The sequence below is a fragment of the Phyllostomus hastatus genome, unplaced genomic scaffold (assembly GCF_019186645.2).
Source record: "Phyllostomus hastatus isolate PE091 unplaced genomic scaffold, TTU_PhHast_1.1 phas_contig_38, whole genome shotgun sequence".
NCBI classification, from domain to species: Eukaryota; Metazoa; Chordata; class Mammalia; order Chiroptera; family Phyllostomidae; genus Phyllostomus; species Phyllostomus hastatus.
Window position 1 is genome coordinate 7263423 of NW_025333869.1, and position 25872 is coordinate 7289294.

The window sequence follows — 25872 nt, forward strand, 5'->3', positions numbered from 1 at the left end:
TAGTTTGTTTTTGTTTTAGGTTCAGTTGTTAATAACTGTGAGTTTGTTGTCATTTTACAGTTCATATTTTTTATCTTCTTTTCCTTATATAAGTCCCTTTAACATTTCATATAATAAGGGCTGGGTGATGATGAACTCCTTTAACCTGACCTTATCTGGGTAGCACTTTATCTGCCTTTCCATTCTGAATGATAGCTTTGCTGGATAGAGTAATCTTGGATGTAGGTCCTTGCCTTTCATGACTTGGAATACTTCTTTCCAGCCCCTTCTTGCCTGCAAGGTCTCTTTTGAGAAATCAACTGATAGTCTAATGGGAACTCTTTTGTAGGTAACTGTCTCCTTTTTCTTGCTGTTTTTAAGATTCTCTCCTCTTTCATCTTGGGTGATGTAATTATGATATGTCTTGGTGTGTTCCTCCTTGTGTCCAACTTCTTTGGGACTCTTTGAGCTTTCTGGACTTCCTGGAAGTTGCCTGGAAGTTGATTTCCTTTGCCAGATTAGGGAAGCTCTCCTTCATTGTGTTTTCAAATAAGTTTTCAATTTCTTGGTCTTCCTCTTCTCCTGGCACCCCTATGATTTGGATGTTGGAATGTTTAAAGATGTCCTGGAGGTTTCTAAGCCTATCCTCATTTTTTTGAATTCTTGTTTCTTCATTCTGTTCTGGTTAAATGTATGTTTCTTCCTTCTGGTCTACACCATTGATTTGAGTCCCAGTTTCCTTCCCGTCACTGTTGGTCCCCTGTACATATTCCTCTTTTTCACTTAGCATAACCTTCATTTTTTCATCTAATTTGCGACCACATTCAGCCAATTCTGTGAGCCTCTTGATTACCAATGTTTTGAACTGTGCATCTGATAGGTTGGCTATCTCCTCATCGCTTAGTTGTATTTTTTTCCTGGAGCTTTTATCTGTTCTTTCATTTGGGCCTTTTTTTTTTTTTTTTTTTTTTTTTGGTCTCAGGATGCCTGTTATGTAGTAAGGGGCAGAGCCGTAGGTGTTCACCAGGGCAAGGCAACCCATGTTGCTGCATTGTGACACTAAATGTAGGGGAGGGGTTCAAGAGGGAACAATGCTGCTTGTTCCACCCTCTGCTGGTTTTCAGTTACTTCCCCACTACCCACAACCAAATTGGGCCCTTCTGGTGCTGATTCCCTGGTGGTTGGGCTTGTGTAAGTTCTAGGACCCTGTGGGTTTCTCCAGTGAACTCTCCTGTGAGGCTGGGAGTTTCTCCCGCTGCCGCCTCAACCCCCACAGGTATTTTCATCATAGGTTTGAGGCTTTGTTTCCCCGCACTGGAACTCTGGATTGCGTGGTCAGTCTCTTTCCCCAGTTGTTCCTCCTGGTTTATCTGCATGTGAACGAGGGACCACTCAGTCTGTAATCCACTGCCTGGCAGGGTCCACCAGCTGCTGCTTGTCCGCCCTGGTCTGCCAGCTGCCACCTAGGTGCAAGTCTTCTCTGCCCAGCTGCCTGTCTCTGCCCCTCCTACCAGTCCGGATGCATGTTTCTTTAACTCCTTTGTTGTAGGACTTCCATACAGTTCGATTTCCTGTCAGTTCTGGTTGTTTTTTGTTTTTAAATTTGTTGTTGTCCTTGTTTTGGTTGCGTGAGGAGGCACAGTGTGTCTACTTATGCCTCCATCTTGGCCGGAAGTCTCTCCTATATTTTTTAATATTAATATCAGAATGGACTTAAGGATATTTATGAGTTAGAATTTAGCATTGTCACTTATTTTACTCCTCAAATTATTTTAGCTTTGGCTATTAGGGCTCGTTCATGTTGACCTCTGTGTTCTTTCACCAAGCCCCAATCTTTATTTTGAGCATTTCTTACTTTCTGGCATCACAGGATGTTCCAGGCTCATCTTATATTTTCCGTGGCTGTACTCTGGAATCAATCATTTTTCCAAGAATTCCTGGTTTCTTTTATTGGAGAATGGTATGGCATTTAGAACTAAGGCCTGGGCAATAAGTGTGTTTGTGCTACTCGAATATCATTGTTTCTAATATCACTTTTATGTGGGCAGAATTTCTGACAACTCCACAAGGCAATGTTCACTAAAATGGATTCACAGTGACATGGAATGTTAGCCCCAAAGGCATTGCTTTTACCTTCTTGAAATTTAGAAAGTGTCTCTCTCTCTTAAGATGTTAAAAATTCTAGGATTAGAGCCCTGGCTGGCGTAGCTCAGTGGATTGAGCACGGGCTGCGAACCAAAGTGTCGCAGGTTCGATTCCCAGTCAGGGTACATGCCTGGGTTACAGGCCATGACCCCCAGCAACTGCACATTGATGTTTCTCTCTCTCTCTCTCTCTCTCTCTCTCTCTCTCTCTCTCTCTCTCTCTCCCCTCCCTTCCCTCTCTAAAAATAAATCTTAAAAAAAAAAATTCTAGGATTAGGATTCAGCTGGTTAGTACTTAATATAAATTTTTATTAAAACTAAGCCACAGACAGTTTAGTGCAACTTATTACATTTTGTTTTATTTATGTGTTTGGCAAATGAAAGTATAGGAGATAATTTAATTGTAAGAATACTTTTAAACTAATAATTCTTGGACTATATTTTTAAGGCTATCAGACATTAAAATATAAATGAAAATGTCTGTTGTTACATACAGTTACTCTCCATTATCAACACCAAGGAGGAATGGGGCAACAATGAAAAATAATGTCAGCTGTGTAAGAATATTTTTAAAATTTCAACAAGATGGTATCCATTTTATGTCATATCTTCTTTGGTTGTGTAAGTCCAGTTGTCAGGGGCATGTTTTTAACCTTTTTTCCCAAATTGGTACATTAGCTAAGTTTGTTTTAAGAGAATACATACCATTTAGTCATTTAGTTTATTCAAATATACAGTGAACAATTATAATATTCTCCACAGTGCGTTAAGTGCCTTGGGATTACAAGGGAAGGGACAAGCTAATTTATGACTTCTCTGCCTTTCTGTTCCCCACATGGCTTTGACCCATCCTTCAAGCCTTAGTTCACACATCACTGTTCCTAATAGCTCTCTGATCCTGCCAGGATAGATTTCCTACTCCTCTGGGTTTCTATGACAGCCTGTGTGTACCTCTGGTGATATAAAGGACAGGTGCACAGCATCAAAACACTATATTAGTAGAGGATATAATTTAATAGATGAAACTTCCCTGGGGAAAATAACTTTTGAACTAAGTATGAAAGAGTCAGTAAGAGTTTTTACCAAGGAGGACAGGTGATTGCATTCTGGGGAGAGGCAACAATATGAATGGTATAAAGGCACTGTGGTGAGAAGGATGCCACAGGCCCAGGGACTAATATGGGGGGAGGGACAGGGCGGAAGGAGAGACTGGAGAGTAAATGAATCAAGGTTGTTTTGACTACAATATGTGAACCCATTGGAGAGAGGTCAGAATACAATAAGCTTAACTAGTTGGGGAGACTATTGCAGTGCACTAGGAAAGGATGCTAGCTGGGATAATGTGGTAGTGGTGGAGCTGTAGAGACTTATTTTTTTAAGATTTTATTTATTGAGTTTTAGAGAGAGGGGAAGGGAGGGAGAAAGAAAGGGAGAGAAACATTGATGTGTCAGAGATACATTTATCTTATTTTATCCATCCCTTTTGTTATTGATACATCAGTCAGTTGCTTCTCGCACACCCCCCCCACCCCCCATCCAGGGACCTGGAGTGTTTCAGTTGTGGAACCCAGGCATGTGCCCTGACTGGGAACCAAACCAGCAACCCTTTGGTTTGTGGGCCAGAGCTCAGTGCATTGAACCATACCAGCCAGGGCTGTTTTCTCTACTTTTCTTACTGTACTGCCTACTTATTTTGTTATCATTGTCTGTTTAATCCTTTCAGTGGGGCAGGGATCTCATCTATCCCCTTTGTTGTTGTTTTCATTCTTTCATGTATTGTAGGCCTTCAATAAATTCTTGTGGAGTGAATGAAAATAAATTTGAAGATGAAACATTTGAGATATCAAATGACTGGTTAGTGGCCGAGTTCTAGGACTGTAACTCGTCCTCAGTCTTTTACTTTTCAAACTGTATCTTATTCTTATGAATTAGGAGGTGTTTTATTTTTAAGCTATAGGTAATTAACAGTTTTTATCTTTTATGTCTCTGGTTTTTAGGGAAGGACAGAGAGAAAACAAAGAGCATTAGTATCTGCTATTGCAGTTGTGTATAGAATCTGCTTATGAAATCAAATTTTTTTGCCTATTTGAAAAAATTAAGTATTTACTATATAATTAGATTCACTCAGTAGTAGTTATGGGCTTTGTATCTCTTGTAGGTTTTCTTTTTTAGTACAGAAAAGGGAATGGTTAAAATTTGTATGTAAGAAGTGGAAATTTCATTTTATAGAAGTATAATTATTTCCACAAAGAGAATTCTTATATTAATAATAATTCTGCAGACAGTAAGTAGCTTTTTTTGTTTATTTGGAATAAATGTTTGATCATCGCTAAGATCTGTAGAGATGCTCTAAATTTTAAAAATTCTATCCAGAATTCTGAAGATAATGCCAGTGTTTCTAGGTTTTTTTTTTTTTTTTTTTTTATTTTGGAAAGAAGTTGCTCTAGTTAATAATGCTTTAAAATGAGTGTTTCAGTTGCTACTTACAATTTGTTTATGTGGAATGAGTAATCAGCTAGTGAATGCGTCTTATGTTCCTTAAGAAAATCCTTTGCTGTCTTAGTTATAAGCTTTCTCAGAAGATTGATTTTTTGACTTAATTTTTGACTTTTTAAATTTGGTGGGGTTTTTTTTGATGAGTTATGTGTTTGCTTACTAAATTAAGGTTGTATCAGAAAGCCTTTTTTTTAAAAAGTTATTTTTAAAAACTGTATTATGGCTATTTTTAAACATACCAAAAATAAAGAGAACATTATAATGAGCCCATATTTTAATCACCTAGCTTCAATATTGTTTTTTACCTAGCAGTATTGTTTTTTACTTTTTTTCACCTATCCAATACCACTTTTTTTTCCGTTGACTATTTTAAAACAAATTCCAGACATTGAGTTTCACTTATTAAGAATTCAGTATTTAAGCCCTGGCTGGCGTAGCTCGGTGGATTGATAGCGAGTGGGCTGCAAACCAAAGTGTCGCAGGTTTGATTCTCAGCCAGGGTACATGCCTGGGTTGCAGGCCGTAACTCCCAGCAACCGCACATTGATGTTTCTCTCTCTCTCTATCTCCCTCCCTTCCCTCTCTAAAGCTAAATAAATAAAATCTTAAAAAAAAAAGAATTCAGTATTTAAAACTCTTCACAGATAACTTTAGTCCTACATTTTGATTAAGTGTTTATAGCCTCCTTCTCTAAAAAGCTTAAGGTTCTCTTGTGGATAACTATAAATATACATTCCTCGTCAGTAAAACAAGAAAAAGCAAAAGAAATGGAGTGAAAGGTTAAACGTGATTAGAATCAGCAGTTGTAGGTTTTAGCAAGGAATAAAAAATTGTAAATAGAATACAACCTCGATATGTTAAAATATTTGTATCTATTAATATACTTCTGTATTCACATCTCTGCATATAGGTGTATGAGCACAGAAGTGGATTGGCAAGAAAATTAGTCAAAATTATGATTACCACTAGGTGATGAGATTTAAAATGTTACTAATCCTTTTCTATATTTTTCAAACTGTTTATAATGAGCATTTATTACTTTTATATCAGAAGAAAAATAGTTATTTAAGAGGAGAACAAGTCAATCATCAGAAATGGAGCGGAAGACAGTTACTTAAAAAGATTAGACAGTTTTTTTAATTTGATTTTGAGAGTGGAATCCACAGATATTTTTGAGCCTTTCTCGAACAACTGGAATAGATAGTTTATTCCTTCCTGATTATGGCCCCAAGGACATACTATCATTACCTCCCTTTTATCCTGACTTTCCCATTAAGCATGGAAAAGAAACACAAGGACCCTCTGAGGGCTGGGCACCTGCACACCTGACCGCCTTTTTCTCTCAACAATAAGGTGGACCACAGGTTTGGGATGGCTGACAGATAAAGTCAAGAAGTCCTGGGAAGTTTGGCTTTGATGACTTTCCATTTTCTGCCACCAATTACCAGAATATATATTAATTTCAAAACATGTTTTAATGTTAAAGCATGTTTATTTTTCAGCTAAACTTCTGACAGGAACACTGGGACTTCTTGGAAACAGCATCATTATCTTTTTGATTTTACATGGCCATTTATCCTAAAGACTGAGCTGGTTGGTTCTGAGTGTCAGCATGTTAGGCTTGGTGGGAAAATAGGCTGAGCCACCTTTCTTCATGAAGGGAATGTGGATCAGAACAATGTGAGCATCTTATGTAAATGACTTGTTTTTTTGCTGGCTATTACGTAATGCCTTATCCAGCACAAGTACCTCTGCTTTCTCAGCATTATCTGAAATTTCTTTTGCATGAGAGTATCTCTTTATAATATCTAATATTTACTAAGTACTTGTGATTTACCAATCACTATATTTTTAATTTAATCCTTGTATTAATCTTATAAGTAAGGCATTTTTCTCATTTTTTCAGATGAGGAGACGAAGGCTTAGAGGGCAGTGTACTTCACCAAGTTAATTTGTGTAATTGGGATTCAAATTCAGGAGGGTATACGCAGCAGCCTCTAGAAGCTGTATCCCTTAATGATTCTGCTATACAGCCTCCTTTCAATGAACCACATTAATACTTCTACCTCATACCTAGTCAGAGATTAGAACTCTCCTTAGAAATAATTGTTGATCTGTAAAATGAACCACAGCCATTCATCAGTCCAAAGTGACCGTGAGAGGTTTAAACTCAAAGTATCCCAGTAGTATTTTCACCAAATAGAGTTTCAGTAGGTCTGTATATAGGCCTACTCTTATCTTCCTGGCTGACAGATTTTTTTTAGCGGGGGATGGGGGGCGGAGATCACCAGAACTGAAAATGAATTAAAGCAGGTAAAACCTGCGGTATATACAGTTGTTTTAGGGACTCTCCAACAGCAGGATATGTGCACTTGCCTCTCATTGAGATAGTGTGTGTTTTTAATAAAACTAAACTAGCAAACAACAGGAACGAGGATTATATACATGATCATTGATATACAGTCTATTGACAGCTCACTTTGATTCTGGACGTTTCTAAGTGTGGGGAAGCTTCTATACTAACAGTTCAGTTTGAGTAAATAACTTGTCAGCAGAACTGAGACTTGAATATTGTCTTCTGTTTAAACTCTGTGCTCTTTCATTATGTCTTGCGTCCTCTCAAGAACAAAATGCTCTGGGTACCCTCCAGAAATGGGAAACAACCAAAAATTCCCTTTTCTATGTGGCTTATGAAATACCAAGTACCTAATTTGGTGAGCAATTTGGTAAGCTGATTATAGAACATGTTGTATTTTCTCTTTTGCATAGTTGCTATTTATGATTATTGTTTCTGGCAATTGGGAGCTATGTGTGTGTGCGTGCTCACATGTGGGTATTTAGGCTCAAAAGAGGTATGACTGGCTACTTGATTGAATAAGAAAAATGGTTCAGAATATGTGTTGGGAAGCTGACGTCAATAAATTAAATAAGTCTTCCTTTTTAAATTTATTGTTGTGTTCTTCCAGCTCTGCTTAGTTATGTTAAATACCCTTGACCTTTTCCCCTGCTTGCCTTTCAGGGCCTAAATATTCATATAAAGCTTTCTAATGTGATTAGCATTGATGCTTCTAAGATTGCTTAGAAACCAATGGTCAGAGATTAATTGTGGGCTACGGCAGTGGTCAGCCCAGGAGGCTCTTACATCTGCCTCTTCCTTGGATTGAAAATGCTGCTGGGGCCATATGGCAGAGTACTTCACAGAAAAGCCGAGAATGACTTTCTGGCTGGGTTTGAGATTATCATTTGCTTCCATTTTAACATGTAGGTTATAGTGCTTTGGGTTTGATTTACTGTATACTAATGGGATTAATTCTTAACTTGAAATCCCATGGGGGGTGGGTGTGTGTCTAGAATCTAATTCTGGTAATGTTATCAACATGTCATTCAGGGAATGATATTATTATGTTTCTCTTTATGTGTATGGAAAGAAAAATACCAGTTAATATCGACTTTAAATGACATATTCCCTTGAAAATAAAAAGTTTTGTTTAAAACAAACATAAGGTTGCCTGACTAGCTTTTTCTGTTTGCTTTCTTTAATAATCTGTAATTATTCAGTTAAAGGCCAAAATGTCTTGCCTCCATGCAGAGGGGTTATTATGGCCTAGTTTATGTTCATGTTTACATGCACACCTGCTGACTCAAAATACTCCTTCAAATATACATACCCAGAACCTGAAAACCTAAATTAAAAAAAAAAACAACACAAGGTTTTGAGAAGTTAAAGAAATGGATAGTGCTTGATTATTATCAGAAGTCTAATTGTCTCATGAGTCTGTCTCTCTTTCTGTGTTTCTCTCTGTGTCTTTCTGTGTGAGTTTCTGTTTTTCAGAACCTTCCTTTGTCTCCAGTCCCATTTCTGTCTTTCTTTTCCCCTTTATCTTTCCTGCTCTATTTTTCTGTCTCCTTTTTCTAGTTTCATCCTCGCTCTTTTGCCTTCCTTTTCTCTCCCAAAAGCTGTCCCTTGGATAATATATACATCACTGTTGTAGTGACTTTAACTCATGCTGCTTGCCTGTATTTTTATGTTATTTTCCACTTACTTTCATACCAGCATAATTCAGGTGGCTATACATAGTACTATAAAATTTTTCATCAGGAAAGTCTGAGAATTGGCATAAGAGTTTTAAATGTGCTTCATCTTCCCAGACTTTCTCTCCACCTCCCCCTTTACTCTATACCTCCACCCCCACACACTTCCCTGCTCCATCAGGAAGCCAGGAAAGCATATTTGGTTCCATAGTGATTTGAAATTAGGCTTTGAAACTTATGCACAATGGATAAACAGAATACATTGAGATTCTGCTTGATTTGTACCTCTAAGGTTTGTACCTGCAAAATAAACAATGGTGCGTATTTGTAGTTGGTGGTGATAATGGCCACATAATCCTCCAGGAAAATCATATTGCTTGGATAGTAATAAACCTATAGTCCCAAGAGGCTCCCGAGGTTAATTTGTACTCATGGTTATGAAGTATATATACTTTTGGGTGATTTTTACACAGCTGACCACATGTAGAACTGAGGGATACTTTTTATATTGGGGGGAATATTTCTTAAGGTCAGCAGCCATTTTCTTCTCACAATGCAACAATTCTGTGGAAGAGAAACTTTTCCCCCTTAATTGAATTGTATAAGTATATCAATTCATCTCTAAGAAAAGGTGGTGGCTGCCTTTATATTAATACTGTTTCCCTCTACTAAACAGTAAACCTAGAAAGGGATTTGGCAATGGATCCCAAGATATTTATTTAGTAAATCATACTTATTTCATACAGGATGTTTAATTCAACTGCCAAGTGGCTTCTTCATTTTGACTATCATTTTGATTTAAATAAGCCCTTCTAGTCAATATTACAGAAGAAACTAAGCTGAAAACCATACTCTCAAAGATCCGTTCTTTTGGCAGGCAGCTGAATTTTTAAGTATTTATAATAAACATTTAAAATAATTTTTCTTAGATGAGTAAACTTGTTACACAGGCACTAATCTTTTAAAAATTTGATTTGTGACTTGGTTAAAATGCTTTCTGACATTAATATTCTTTTCAGGAACTAAGTATTCATATAATTTTTTTCCTCAGAAACTGACCCTGAATATAGAATTTCAGATCACTGAAAAACAAGGTCATTTGAAATCTGCATTTCCTTCCCTTTTGCTAATTCATTTTACTTGCTCAATAGGATTTTCTCATGGAATAACTTTTTCCTCTCTACCGTAGTTAATAAACTTGCTTTTCTAATCATGAAAAATTTTACCCATTTTGGCATTTACTGAAGTGAACTTTTACTTAAAGTGTTCGTGGTTTTAAAGCCAGGATATATAACTAGAAGCAGATGAATAATACTTTGTCATTTATAGATCCAGAATTTCTCTGTAATTTTTAAATGCTTTTGGAAAAGTAGGTGTGGTGCCTAAAAGCATGCTTTTGTGTTTGAAATCTTTAGTGAACTACTTACTCAGGTCATATACTTCTAAAGCCCTGCTTTTCTTTCCTCAGGATAAATTGCATAATGTGTTACCAGTAACAATGCCAAATCATTTCAAAGACAACTAAATTAAGTAGTACAAGTCCTGGTTGATGGAAACTAGATGACATAGCATAGGCACTGTTTTGGTTACCATGCACAAAATGTATTTGTTTAATTACCAAGGATTAGTCAGCCCTTCAACATCTTGTTATACCCACTTGTTATTCTACTTGTTGTTACTTCCCCCACTGCTTCCTCAATACAAACAATCATGTGGATTTTTTTCAAACACTTTTTAATCATTTAACTCCCCAGTAATATGTGAATTATAAATATTATTTGCCATTGGAAAAATAATCGAGCATTAACTCACTGGCTTAATTGACTTTGGGGGACCGGATGGTTGGTGCCTTCTCCCTGGAGGAAGGTAGACTGGAGCAACATAGTTGTTAGAGAGTGCCATCTGACTTGAACAACTTCTAGGAAGCCTGGTTCTAGTTGGTTTCAGTTCTCTCAGGATGCCATTTAAATCCCAATAGTTTTCCATTTCTTTATCATTATAGATTTGCCTTGTGGAAGAATTACTTTTTTTTATTACTCAGTAGTAGTAATACAGATTTAGTTCTTTGTGAATCTTTATTTTTGATCTCTTTCAGGTTGTTTGAAGGACGTTCCTCAAGAAAACCAGAGAAGCTTAAAACGCTCTTCTGCTACTTTAGAAGAGTCACAGAGAAAAGTAAATTTCTTTCATTCTTACTATAATTTTTACCACTGATGGGGACAGTTCAGATCAAGAACATTTTGTGTTCAAAATACACCTTCCCACCCAAACCAAATAATTCAATATTACAATCTAGAGTTTATGCACATGTATATATATATATACATGTGCATTATGAGTGTGTAGAGGGTTTTATATATTCTGAAATTAGATCAGTATAACATACTATAATGTGTTTTCATGAATAAAAGCAATAAATTAATATTTTCAAAAGAAAGTATATTAAACCAGGAAATAAATTTTTGGCGTGCTTTAAAGTAGCATTGACTATTACAATTACTTTATTTGTAGAAGTCAACTAATTCATTGTCTTTCTACCGATTCCTCTCTTTTGTGTTCCCTTTAAACCTTTTGTAGAGTTCTTATAAAACAGTGTTGTACTTGGCCCTGGCCAAGTAGCTCAGATGGTTAGATTATTGTCCCAATACGCCAAAGTTGTCGGTTTGATCCTTGGTCAGGGGTACATACAACAATCAACCAGTGAATGCACAAATAAATGGAACAGTAAGTCAGTGTTTCTCTACCTCTCTGTCTCTCTAAAATCAATTTTTTTTAAATTACTTTATTGTTGTTCAATTACAGTTGTCTGCATTTTCTGCCCACCCCTCCCCCAGACCCCAGCCAAGCCTCCCTCCCTCCCTGGGTTTCACCCTTCCCCTTGGTTTTGTCCACGTGCCTTTTATAGTAGTTCCTGAAAATCCTTCTCCCCACTGTCCCCTCCACACTCCCCTCTGGTTATGGTTAAATTGTTCTTAATTTCAATGACTCTGGTTATATTTTGTTTGCATTTTTTTGTTGTTGATTATGTTCCAGTTAAAGGTATGTTGTACTTAGTGTTCACTTGTCTTCTTCTATTGAACTTGACTATGTTGTTTTCCCAGAGGCTAATTGTAGCACTCGAGGCAGTGGTGGTAAACATCTAACCAGTGCTCCTAGTTACCGGTTGATTGTAGATTGGTATTGTTACTCTTATCCTAGAGCTGAGTGGCTACAGACAAGTTAGAGGTTTAACATCTCTAAGCCTCAGTTTCTTCATTTATAAAATAAAAGAATGATAATTATCTCATAGGCTATTTGTAAACATTAAATGAGAAGTTATATGCTTAATAATGTAGCTATTATCAATGGGTAGCCTTTCTTGCAAGTCGGTTATTAAGAAAACTAGAACATCTCAAAAATTTGCTTTTGCTCAATAAATAGAGCAGGTCAGCTCTGGTCAAGCAAAATGAGTTCTTTTCAGTTTTGGTCATCCAGGTTGTGGGATTATCTTAAAACACATCATCGAATCATTTTAAGGTCCTTTTTTTCTTTCTCTTGCTCATCTTTCCTTTAGTAAGTAATCCCACATCACAATATACTTACTTCACATTTTTATCCTTGGAATGTATTGCTATTGGACATGGTTCAGACTTTTTTAAAGAAATCAATTGTTAGGATTTGGGAATTTAAGCAAAAAATTACATGTTTCTTTGATAAAGGGTTATTACTTAGCTTATCAATTTTTAGTTTTGTGCTTTGTGCTTAATGAAATATTAAGGAAAATGAAGGCACATTCAGGCTTATGATACATAAAACCAAATAAGAATTGTAATAATTTGTTAGAAAAATAAGTATATTTTTTGCTACACTAAATTGAATGAATTTCATTATTATACCTAAGTAATTCAGAGTTTACTTTTCTGTCCTTGTAGTCAAATCATGTATATCTTCCATTTTCAGACATTTAATACATGAAAAAGTGTGCTTTTTAGAATTGATAAACTATAATTCCATCAGGACCAACTTTTGAGTGTTGTCAAACATTGAGACTGAAAGATTTTAAAACTTTCTAAATTAAGTGATTTTCAATGTAGTTTTAAATAAAATATCTTATAGATGGAGTGTTTTAAAATTAATGATTCATATGCAGTATACATTTTGATTTATTAATGAAGATATGTAATTAACCAAAATAACCTAATCTGGCATGAAAGGTATGTAATTATAGAAGAAAGGTAATAGGCACACTCTCATGGTATTTTTGTTATTAATTATATCTGAAGAACCATGTTTATCTTTTCTTTTGCTTTGCCAGCAGTATTCATTTATGAATTTCTTTTGATCTCTCCTAGTGTATATGAAGGATATTTATATTCTTCTCTGCTAAGTTACTGAATGATGATACTAACATTAGTTTCCTATTAATAGAATTATTTCTCTAGTGTTTGAACTGTTTGACTTCTTAGTTGTGAATTTTAAATATGTTGTCTATTTGTCTTAAAGAAAGTTAGATATCTAAAGAATATTTTATAACCCATGTTAACAAAATACTGTCTTTTAGTGTAAATATTCTGTACGAACTTTGAGTTACTGCTGCCTGTGACTGAAAGCAAACAAATGTAGAATCATCCAAAGGAATGAAATGTTGCTAAGCTTTTATTGGGACTCTCCATCATTATCACTAATAGTTCCTGACATATTTCTCTTTGCTTAAGAGCTTTAAAAAAAAAGAAGAAAGAAAGAAAAAAGAAACAAAATGGCCTGGCCTTTTTAGTTTATCCTTTGATTTGAATCAAGCAAATTACTTTTGGCCAGCTGATTTATTTGTTGCTTTTGCTTCTAGTTAAAAAATAAACCTAACAAAAAGGGATCTTATCCTCTAAAATTTACTGTTTGATATTCTTACATCTATTGCTACTTAAGAACTATGTTATCTTTCTTCTCTAACCATTTAGAGTACAGTAATCTCTCCTTCTGGCTAAGGCACCTTATAAATAGAACAATTGCATATTGTCTAAGCCTTGGATTTGGCTGTGTTAACTCCAACGGCATGCCAACAATTTTCTCTTTTTAATTCTAGACATTTTATTTCATTATAACACACATAAATGTGTATACATTCACCAGTTTTTAGGTCGGGTTACAGTTTTTTTTGGGAGGAATCTATAGGTTAAAATTCCATTCTGTCTTTATTGTGTAAGCTACACTCATTATGCATCTTTTTCCCCCAATTATTTTTTTTAAATGTTTGCAGATTAGAAAATGTCACTAAAAAGTACCAGTGCTCAAGGTCTCCTACTGTTGTACTGTTGTTTGTGTAATTTTTTGTTTTAGTGAGGACTTAACTATTTTATAGAAAGAGTTCTACTATATGGAAATTATTTTAAATCAATCTTCTGTTGTATTCCAATACTAAGCTTGGCACTTCCTGATTGTTTTATAGCTATTGTTAGACCCATTCCTTTACTGCATATATGTATAATCTTTCAAAATCTAAACTTATTTTGAGTGTTTTTTTCTTTTATTGCTTTTGTAGAACCTACGGGGTTGGTGACATTTACAAGACAGAGTCTTGAAGATTTTCCAGAATGGGAAAGGTAATAATGATAAAAATAATCCTGGAATCTTAGAATTAGAAGGAATCTTTTTACCATGAGAGGATTTTATTTTACAGTCCCTGGAAAGATGTTTTCCCGACCTCTTAAAAAGCCTTTATGATAGGAAGTTTATTCTCATAAGTGATCTATTGATAGCTGTCATTGTTAAAAAGGTTATACCTTTTGAATCAAAGTCTGCAACACTTTGACTTTTTCTACTCTTTTGTCTTAGTTTTGTCTTCTGAAAGTCTTATTTAGAATTAAGGAATTTTGTGTGTGAAGACATTAATTAAATGGAATAGCAATATTCAATATTCCTTCTTGTCTTCCTTTTTTGGTTAGTGTTTGTATTTTAAGACATCTTTACCTGGGGACCAAGATTGGGAAAAGTTCTTTTATTAAACTAAAATGTAAACAGTAATTACCTAGAATTTCGTCCGATGGATAAGAATTTTGAGGTTTTGCTGTCCATGTGTACTGTTGGCAGATTTTGTGGATGTTGCTAATTTACTGTGTTTTGTTCTTATTATTTATCTGCAAATACTAAGGAGAACAATAACCAATCTGAGTTCATCAGATTTGTAAATTTTTTAGTGTCCTGGAATAGTTAACACATTTCCTAACCTAGTGCAAATCCCCAAAGCTCTTAAATAAGAATGGATCAACTTTTTCAATGCATGTAAAGACATGATTAGACATGCTAAATGCATATTTTGGGTGTGCATTCATGTTAACCAGTGCATCTCATTTTCACTGTCTAATTTTTACTCTAATTTGTAATTGTTCTTTTTGGAATTAGTGATGAAAGAGACTCACTCTTAAGGGAGTTAACTTAAGGAGGCACATCTGCCTATGTGGCTTTCCCATGGTGTTTTCATTCATCAAAATGTACGTTTGTGAGGGGAAAGAAAAACAAACTTACTTTAGGAGGCTTACTGACTGAGGTGGTAAAAGACTAAACACCTAAAGAAAAAAATAACACAATTGAGCCAATTGTGTAATTGGAAGATGACATGTGCAACATGTGAAAGGAAGAGAGCAGGTGCAACATTTTGGAGTCATGGCAGGTTAGAGATGAAGGGGACCCACGGAAGTCATCTGGTCTAGCTACCTACTAAAAATATTATCAGTTCTTTAACACCAGTGAGAGATGGAGACTAGGCAGTTCGATGGTGGCAAATTCATTATTGCACTTCAGTTGGCTGCTTGTGTTATTTATTTTCTAATACTTTCATTCACTTAAAAAGTCTGTCTTTCTACCTGGCTGGGTAGCTCAGTTAGTTAGAATGTTGTTCCCATATGCCAAGGTTGCAGGTTTAATTCCCGGTCAGGGCACATGCAAGAATCAGACAGCAAAGGCATAAATAAGTGGAACAACAGATCACTGTTTCTCTCTCTCTTTCTAAAAGTTAATTTTTAAAAAGTCTCTTTCCAGTAATGCTCCCCTCCACTCCTGGTTCTTCCTTCTAGACCTACAATAAATACATTTAATTTTCTTTGACATTTAGCCTTTCTTCATGTATCTTAATGCTTTCTTGACTCATCCTACCTCTAACAGTGCACACAAGCAACATACAAAACCTACTCATTCTTCTATTTCACATACAATATGAATCCTAAATGCTTTATCTCTGCTGTTTACATACTCCAGACCATTGGTCCCTCTTAAAATATGGTTCCTAGAACTAAAAGTAACAATCTGCTATGTTATCGCTCCAGACCAGATTGTTTTCTTAGTTCTTCAATTAGTCTCTAATAGGAATACAGATTTTTTTTTCACATCATTTTGTTGTAGATTTTATAGGTCATTCAGTGGTCTTGTTTTTTAATTCAGCTCAGTATTTCTGCTCTGTATTTGACATTCATTTGGCACTAATGTGAAAATGCCACATTACCATCTGGGAGTAAAGGGATAAGTCAAAACGCAGTGATCTGCAAGGCTGTTGTATCGGTGAGATAACTGACCCTGAGTAAGATCTAGATACTCCCCTTGACTTTGATAGATAGAATTTAACTTGGTATCCTTTCTAACTTTGAAAAAATTTCTTTGGTCTCTGTTTTGTTTTAGCTGTTTCATAAGTGAGTTGGAGAGTATAATTAATATCCATCTCCCAGACAACACAGAACCAGAAACATGCACTCAATTAAAGAGGAAGGATGAAGAAGAGATGAGGATTGTTGGTGTTTCTAAGAGTAAGGGGCTACATGGGTACCAGGAAGTTAGAGGCTTTCCTGATTTATAAGTTTCTGACTTGATGTAGTTAACCCTGTGATTATCAGTACATACGTTAGCCAGGCTTAATTATTCACTGAGAGCCATAATAGGCTACGTTTTTGATTCCTGGGACAATGGAATGGGGATTTACAGAGGCCAGAAGGGGATACCTATCAGGGAGTTGGAAGATGCTTAAAACAAATACCAGTTTCTAGCAATTTCATAATTTTATTGAGAAATATACTCTAAGTTGACAACTTTAGTTATGGAGAATCGTTGACAACAGTTGAGATTTCTGTTTTGAAGTCCTGACTGACAAACCAGAGATTTCTGGATTATGCTTTTTAATCTTTTCAGTAATATCCTCACAGGTCTTCCTTGGAATAAATGACTAGGAAAGTGGGACCCTGTACCCCAAAAAAGAACTTTAACAAATCAAACTTGTGGTACTATTTTCTATGAGAGGTTTGCAAAGTAATTTTTTGAAAAGTGTAGCATAATGGTTAAGAGCTTGGACCATTGGCTTAGGTCACCTGGGTTTAAATCTTTATTGCCTCATTTACTAGCCTTAGGCAGGTTACTTATCTGCTTTCTGAACTTTGTTTACCCATCTGTAAAAGAAGTTAGTGACAAGGTTATTGTGAGGATTAAATGAGTTAATACAGATTAAACTCTTACAAGAGTACCTATGCTGAATTACCTTCTGAGTTTAAGGCTTTCAGTTCTGTTGGACTGAGCTTAGCCTGAAATGTATTTGGACTCAATTGCAACCAGGAAAAAAGCAAAAACAGTAAGTAAATAGTGCTTCTGTTACCGAATAGCAAGTGGGGTCCTGCTGCCCACTGCTACTCTTTAGGCAAAATTTGGCAGCAGAGGTTTGGTGATAAAGGAAAGGAGTCTTTATTCAAAAGCTACACAATTTTGGAATAACAGGATGTCCACATGCATTAGTCATGCATTTAGCATATCAATTAAGGCTAAAATCTTTAACTCTTGAGTTCCTCTATCATTTTCCCTGTTAGTTTTTAATGATCTTAGTTCTGTAAGATTAGTTTACAAATTAAATAACATAAGATACCAAAGCAACACAATTTTGGAAGAATGGCAGGCTTCTGCTTCAGAGCTTAACCCCTCTAGAACACCCAAAGAAGAATAACACTGCCACCCTCTGCCAGGCCAGCCCAATCTTAAGCTGTGCCTGGAGTTCTTTACCATCCAAAATACCGTTCTTTGGGAAACACAGGCAGCTGCAGCACGATCATCCAGGAACCCTGAAGGAAGAAGAGCCCAAGAGCCAGTCTCTGCTCTCTTTATTTTAAATATTCTGACTGTAATTCCCTGTGCCTTGGAGGCATTCAGTTTATCAACCAATCCTATCCTAGACTGTTTACCATTCATTGCCCTGGACAACCTCCTCTTACAGTGCCTCCTTAGTCTACCAAGTGATCTGATCATATCTCTATCACTTCCTTAGCTAAACTGTTTCTAAAAATATATAATCCCTCTTCCTTATATAATTTAGGGAGTTTGGACTGCATCTTTTATAATTTTACTTTATTTCTTTTTCAATAATTGGGGTTGGGGAGGAATCCCCTAAGGAAAAAATGTCATAAACAAATGCTACTAGTAAAATGCAATTAGTTTTTTAATAAAATGTAAGCTACATAAACACTGTGAGGAAGAAAAAGTTTTTCCTGAACCTCTTAAGGCCTCTGTCTGAGTCTGAAAGTTAAACTAACCAAGAAAGATTAACAGGAGAAACGCATACAAATTTATTTTATGTAAGTTTTATATGACGTGGGAGACTTCATATGGAAATAAAGCCCAAAGAAATGGATGTCTGTACTTTTAGGCTAGGTTTGATGAAGAATAGACAGTCGTGAATGGGTTAAGGAATGTGAGGTAATTATAGTAAACTGGGGGAGACAGCATGGCCTTTTCGTATTTGTTAGGATTCTTCTTGGGATCCCTTTGTCTTTGAGGATAAGAATACTCCTTTTATCTGAGCATAAGGAAGGTATCTCTCACTTGAGAGTTTTATGGCCTGTTTCAGGGAAGAAGGGAGGTTTGGGTAACCTTGCTTCTGCAGTTTTCTCAAACCTCTTCAGCTTAAAATATTGAATATGCCAAAGGGCAACGTGTCCTGAATTTCATAAACACTTTAGTGACCATGGTTTATGAAAAACTGCAGAAAATAGAAAATAATTTTCAAAGAAAATAATTGTTACTAACAGGTGCCAAATTCATCTGTCAATTTTATTAATATAAAAATATTACAGGTCAGAATTTCTGTGGTATGTGTTTTCATTAAGACATCCCCTCTTCCACACACACAGTTATCGAACTAGTGAAAATAGAGCCCATGTGAGAATCATGTATGATTTATTACCAGATTTTTCTATATTTTTTCTTAGGTTGTCAATGCCAAGGTAATAATAAAATTTTATAGATCTTAATTTAAAAAATATTGAGAAGTGTTCAACTCTTAAGAGAAACTTTCATATTTTGTAGGGGAAACAGTCTATTATCTCATTTTAATTTAAAAATGTATATTTAGCCCTGACTGGTATGGCTCAATTGGTTGGGCATCATCCTGCAAAGCAAAAGATTGCTGGGTGGAATCCCGGTCAGGGCACATGCCTGGGTTATGGGTTCGGTCCCCAGTTGGGGCATGTGTGAAAGGCAACCGATTGATGTTTGTCCTTGACATCAGTGTTTCTCTCCTTCCCTTCCCCTCTCTAAAAATAAATAAATAAATAAATAAATAAATAAATACTTTTCAAAGTATATTTATATATTTGAATTAGAAAATGTTTTGGGAGACTCTATACCAAGAATGTCCACAGTAGGCATCTGTTTCCTGCTTTTGAGATTTGGAGTGGTTTCAATTTTTTATAGCTTTTATACTTTCATTTTTTTTTTGCAGTGAAATATCTGTCATTAAAAAATAAATAAGAGTATTTTTTAAAAATTGTAGGTGTGAAAAATTCCTGACTCGATTGCATGTCACTTATGAAGGTACCATAGAAGGAAATGGTCAAGGCATGCTACAGGTAGGTGAATCTCAGCAGCGTGTGTATGTTTGGGACTTTTATCAAGTTTATGATAGTAAAGGGAATTCCAAAGCTGTTTAATTATTTCCTAAGCTAATTTAATACAAAGAAGCATGATAGCAGAAGGGAGAAAAACACCAAACAGATCATCTTGACAGCTGTGGTAATATTGTTACTTGCCAATGTACAGTCTCTATTTCTTACATGAGCCACTTTTTAAAAAAGCCTTTGACAGAAAATCCCAAGATTTGGACAACACCAGGTCTCTTGGTTCAGACATAGATTGTAGATTGACAGTGAATGAAGTTCCCAGAGTATGGTCTTGACAAGCTGTCACCAGACAGTTTTGTTCTTTTTCTTTAAAGGTTCTTGCTCTGCCCTACATCATGACCAGCTTGAGATGTTTTTCTGCCACCAACCTTGTTTAGGTCAAGGAGGCAGACCTCTAAAACTGATTGATAAGAAACTCCTTTCTCCCATATATAATCATTTTAGCCATGTGAACCAACTATGCTTGCTGTCTTTTCCCTGTTGTAGAGCAGATATTTTTTCCATCTCTCAGTCTTTGCTATTAATCTGTGTTACTGCCTTTACTTGAAAAATATTTTTGGAAAAAGGAGTTAACAAGCTCTAAATTGATGTAACACCTAACCTGAACACATGTTTTGCTTTTGCTTCAGAGTGATTTCTTTTTCAAATCACTTACCAGAGAAAATGTTAGTGATTTGTGTTCTTATGTCCTTATCCCATTTATAAGAGCATTGTAATATCAGTTTATCTTCAGGAATCTTGTAGATCACTCCATTTATACTGGGAATAGCTGATACTTCTTTTCTACAATCCTTATTTGATATATGTACAGGGTGGAGCAAAAGTAAGTTTACAGTTGTTCAAATGGCAAATAATATAATAATTAATAAATAATTATACAAGAATAAACTCTGTGTTTCACGTACTCACAACTGTAAACCAATGTTTGCCCTACTCTGTAATGAGTCAGAACCTACATAAAGCAGTTGCCTGAGAATAGACTGATTTGTTTGAACAACAATGTTGTAAAATGACTGGACTAATTTGGATTTAGCTAGTTATAGGATGCTGTAAGTGCCTAATGATACAGATTCTTTTTTTGCATTGCCTTTAATTAGATATATTTGTCATTGAAATCTTCAAAGAAGCAAGCCATGTTTTGTTTTAAATAATCTCTCTTAGTAGTGATTATTGAGATAATGAACAAAAATACTTAGGATAACTGAATTAATATTTGTCTTGTACTTAAAAATTGTCTTAAATTTGTATTTAATCAGTACCTTTTCTTCTATTTAAAACAGTTATTTTGAAATATGGTTAAAATTTGTCTAAAATGATTATCAGTTTTTCTCCACATTTTCATCTTGATGACTTTCTTTCCTACATAAAAGTCTTAGGTTAACTGAGGGAGTCTTAATACACTCAAAATCAACAAAGGTACTGCTAGTTAGCACTGCAGGAATGCTGGCTTTTGTTACAATACAGTTCAACAGGAACTATTTTACAACATTCAAGGTTGATATTCTCCATACTTTTCTGGAATATATTATAGATGAAATATGAAACTTCAGAAGATTAAAAGAATACCATAAAGGCTTCTATTAATTGTTCTCTTTATTTATGTCATGTATCCATAGGAGATTAGGGAATACTGGATTGCAGTGCCACAAAGCTTCTTGTGTAGCATATAAATTATATTATGCTGAATGGTAACAGCAATAGAACCTCTAAGGAGTATTATCATTTCTCTCTTTTCATCAAGTTGTAATTCAGAAACTGAGTAATCTGAACAAGTTTAGCTTTAAAGTGAGTTGGAAAATGACTGGGTAAAAATAAAGAAGCATTCACATGCTGTTTTCATGTAGTGGAACTAGTTACTCACCTGTAATAGCTTTTTATTAACAACTTTTTAAGTAGTAGAAACTTTGATTTTCTAAAGGACTCCTCCTGCTTTCAGAGGTATATTGAGTTTAATGTATTTATTTCTAGGCATGCTTTTCAAGTAATAAATGTTGGCCTTTTTAAAAAAATGAACAGTAACATGAACACATGGACATTAAATGTATTTCATTTATTGTTGCCAAGTAGTACATAAGTTGGATAAAGCTTATATTTGTATTTTGACTATTTACCATGTTGCAGTAAAAATTAAGTTTAGCTAATCTCAAACCTTCTTTATTTCTTATTTTTATTTATAATACCATTATACTTAGCCAGTATGTCAATTTTTGAATGCTGTCTATTTTGTATCTTTTTTAGGTTCTCTCCTTTACTTTCTCTCTAGTCAACCTATTTGAGGACCTAACTGTGTTTGTATAAACTAATCAGTAGTCACCTCATCAGTCTCTGCTTTTATTTTTATACTTTTCCAGTTTATTTTTTAAACTGTAGCCTGAATTATCTTCCTAAAACAAAAGTCTTTTGTTGTTACTTTTTTTTAATCTTTCCCAGAACCTTCAAAATTAAGTAAAAGCTTTCTAGACCCAAGATGAGCTCATTAAAATCTCTGACTCTCCCCATACTGTACATTGCTACCAGACATGAGGAATCTGCTTACCACTCTCCTCATTTACATTTCGTTTTTCTATGTTCTTGTGCAGCTATTCCCTCAGCCTGAATGCCAGAAAAATCCAGATTGAATGGCATGTCCTCTTGCAAAGCACCCTATACTTCCCATGCTCTAATTTTTTTTAATTGTATCACTTGGGCAGTATCAGAGAAATACTAATAAGTTCTTTAATAGTTATTCTATCATTCTGCTTATGTGCCTGAGTCCCATCTACACTGTAAATGCTGTCAGGCCAGGAACCATGTTTTACTCATCTTTGTATCCCGTGGTCCCCAGCCCAGTACTCAGTATTTGTTTAGTTTGTTATATATTTGTTATGGCTTAAAACTGATCAAGTTTAAGCCATAAATCATCCAGTCCATAAAGACCTCATTATGTAGTAGGTAACTAATTTTAATCTATAGACTAGTGGTCTAGCTTTAACCAAAGTTATTTTTCTATGAAAGCTAAAGAGTTACTCTGTTTTTTAGCATTGATTTAGTAAACCCAAATATATATAATTCTCTATGGTAACTCATTTCAAGAACTTGTCTAGTTGTAATTTTCACTATTTTCTAAGTTCTTTTATAGTGAAAGAATACTTTGCCTTCTGTTAATTTCTGTCTTTTCTCAAACTTTTCCATATCAAAAGATTCATATTCTTCTTCTACTCTTTTCATAAAATAGACTTCAGATTGTCATTTACAATCATAATTACTTTAGAGAACACAAATTTTAAGAAATCTTTTTCTTTAATTTTAATTATTGTTCAAGTAGTTTTATGTCTTTTACTCCCATCCCAGCCCACACCCCCCAGCCCTCCCTACCTCCTTCCCATTTCCACCCCAACTCCGCCCCCCCTCCCAGCCAGTTTTTATCCATGTGTACTTTATACTTGCTCCTGTAAACCCTTCTCCTTTTCCCCTGAAATTCCCTACCCTCTCCCCTCTGGTCACTGTCAGCCTGTTCTCTATTTCAGTGTCTTTGGTTATATTTTGCTTGTTTGTTTGTTCATTTGTTGTTTATGTTCCTGTTAAAGGTGAGATACTATGGTGTTTGTCTCTCACCACCTGGCTTATTTCACTTAGCATAATGCTTTCCAGTTCCATCCATGCTGTCACAAAGGGTAGGAGCTCCTTCTTTCTCTCTGCTGCATAGAATTCCATTGGGTAAATATACCATAGTTTTTTGATCCATTCATTTACTGATGGGCACCTAGGTTGCTTCCAGCACTTGGGTATTGTAAATTGTGCTGCTATGAACATTGGGGTACATAGGTTCTTTTGGATTCTTAAAGGGATTTGGATTCATCGGTTCTTTCAGGGTTCTTAAGATATAATCCTAGCAGTAGAATTACTGAGTCAAAAGGCAGATTCATTTTTAGTTTTTTGAGAAAATTCCATACTGTTTTCCACAGTGGTTGTACCAGTCTGCACTCCCACCAACAGTGCAGTACGGTCCCCTTTTCTCCACCTCTCCAACACTTGTTTGCTGCTTTGTTTATGATGGCCATTCTGACTGGTGTGAAGTGGTACCTCATTGTGGTTTTCATTTGCATCTCTCTGCTAGCTAGCGATATTGAGCATCTTTTCATGTGTCTCTGGATCCTCTGTATGTCCTCTTTGGAGAAGTGTCTGTCCAAGTCCTTTGCTCACTTTTTGATTGCTTTGCTTGTCTTCTTAGAGTGGAGTCATGTAAATTCTTTATATATTTTGGAGATTCAACCCTTGTCTGAGGGATCATTGGCAAATATATTTTTCCATACAGTTGGTTCTCTTTTTATTTTAATACTGTTTTCTTTAGCTGTGCAGAAGCTTTTTATTTTGATGAGGTCCCATTTGTTTATTCTTTCCTTTATGTCCTTTGCTCTAGGGGACATAACAGTAAAAATGTTGCTGCATCAAATATCTGAGCTTTTCCTGCCTGTGTTCTCCTCTAGCACTTTAATGGTGTCATGGTTTATATTTAAATCATTTCTCTACCTTGAATTTATTTTTGTGTATGGTGTAAGTTGGTACTCAAGTTTCATTTTTTTACATGTAGCTGTCCATAGCTGTCCAGTTCTTCCAGCACCATTTGTTGAAGAGGCTATTTTTACTCCATTTTATGTTGCTGCCTCTTTGCCGAATATTAATGGACTGTAGAGATGTGGGTTTATTTTGGGGCTCTCTGTTCTGTTCCATTGGTCCATGTGCCTGTATTTATGCCAGTACCAGGCTGTTTTGATTACAGTGGCCTTGTAATACAGTTTGGTATCAGGTATTATAATCTCTTCTACTTTGCTCTTCTTTCTCAGAATTGCAGCAGCGATTTGGGGTCGTTTATGGTTCCATATAAATTTTTGAAGTGTTTGTTCTATGTCTGTGAAATATGCCATTGGCACTTTAATAGATATTGCATTGAATCTATAAATTGCTTTGGGTAGTGTGGACATTGTGATGATGTTAATTCTTCACATCCATGAATATGGTATATGTTTCCATTTGTTTCTTCCTTGATTTCTTTCTTCAGTGTTAATATTGTTTTCTGAATACAAGTCTTTTATTTCCCTGGTTAGGTTTATTCCTATGTATTTTATTTTTCTTTTTGCTATATCAAATGTGATTTTCTTTCTTGATTTTTGCTTCTGCTGTTTCATTGTTGAAACACAGAAATGCCTTTGATTTCTGGATATTGACTTTGTATCCTGCTGTTTTGCCAAATTCATTTATTAGGCCAAGCAGTTTTTTGGCAAAGTCTATAGGATTTTCTAAGTACACTATCATGCCGTCCCCAAACAATGACAGTTTTGGTTCCTCCTTTCCAATTTGGATGCCTTTTATTTCCTTTTCTTGTCTGATCACTGTGCCTAAAACTTCCAATACTATATTGAATAGAAGTGGTGAAAGGGGACAACCTTGTCTTGTTCCTAATCTTAGTGGAAAAGATTTTAGTTTTTGCCCATTGAGTATGATATTGGGTGCAGATCTCTCATATATGGCCTTTATTATGTTGAGGAATGCTCCCTTTATTCCCACTTTGCTGAGAGTTTTTATCATAAATGGTTGGTGTACCTTATCAAATGCTTTTTCTGCATCTATTGGTATGATCCTGTGATTTTTGTCTTTGCTTTTGTTTTTGTGATGTATTACATTTATTAATTTGCAAATATTGTACTATCCTTGCATCCCTGGGATGAATCCTACTTGGTCATGGTGTATGATCTTTTTAATGTATTGTTGGATGCAGTTTGCCAATATTTTGTTTAGGATTTTAGTGTCTGCGTTCATCAGCAATATTAGCCTGAAGTTTTCTTTCTTTGTTTTGTCTTTATATGGTTTTGGGATTAGGATGATGCTGGCTTCAAAAAAAGAGTTTGGGAATCTTCCATGATTTTGGATATTTTGGAATAGTCTGTGAAGGATAGGAGTTAGCTCTTCCTTAAATGCTTTATAGAATTCTCCTGTGAAACCATCTGGTTCAGGGCTTTTGTGTGTCGGGAGTTTTTTGATTACTACTTCAATTTCATCAGCTGTTACTGGTCTGTTCAGGCTTTCTGCTTCCTCTTCATTGAGTTTTGGAAGATTATATTTTTCTAGAAATTTGTCCATTTTATATAGGTTTTGAAATTTCTTGGCATACAGTTCTTCATAGTAATTTCCTGCAATCCTTTGTATTTCTGTGGTATGAGTTATAATCTTTCCTCTTTCATTTCTAACTGTGTTATTTTGAGTCCTCTCTTTTTTCTTGATGAGTCTGCTTAAAGGCTTGTCAATTTGTTTATCTTTTCAAAGAACCAGCTCCTGGCTTTATTGATCCT

At 35.4% G+C, this 25872-nt stretch overlaps 1 protein-coding gene across 6 annotated transcripts in view; it reads left to right on the forward strand.

Moving 5' to 3' along the window:
- The window catches only part of PARG (poly(ADP-ribose) glycohydrolase), a 216280-nt gene that overhangs the window by 110990 nt on the left and 79418 nt on the right, over positions 1–25872 (forward strand). For all 6 annotated transcript variants that reach the window (XM_045841862.1, XM_045841860.1, XM_045841861.1 and 3 more), the window contains 3 exons: positions 10747–10826; positions 14167–14227; positions 19420–19495. In XM_045841862.1, coding sequence (XP_045697818.1) covers positions 10747–10826; positions 14167–14227; positions 19420–19495 — 217 coding nt within the window. The remainder of the gene's footprint in view (positions 1–10746; positions 10827–14166; positions 14228–19419; positions 19496–25872) is intronic.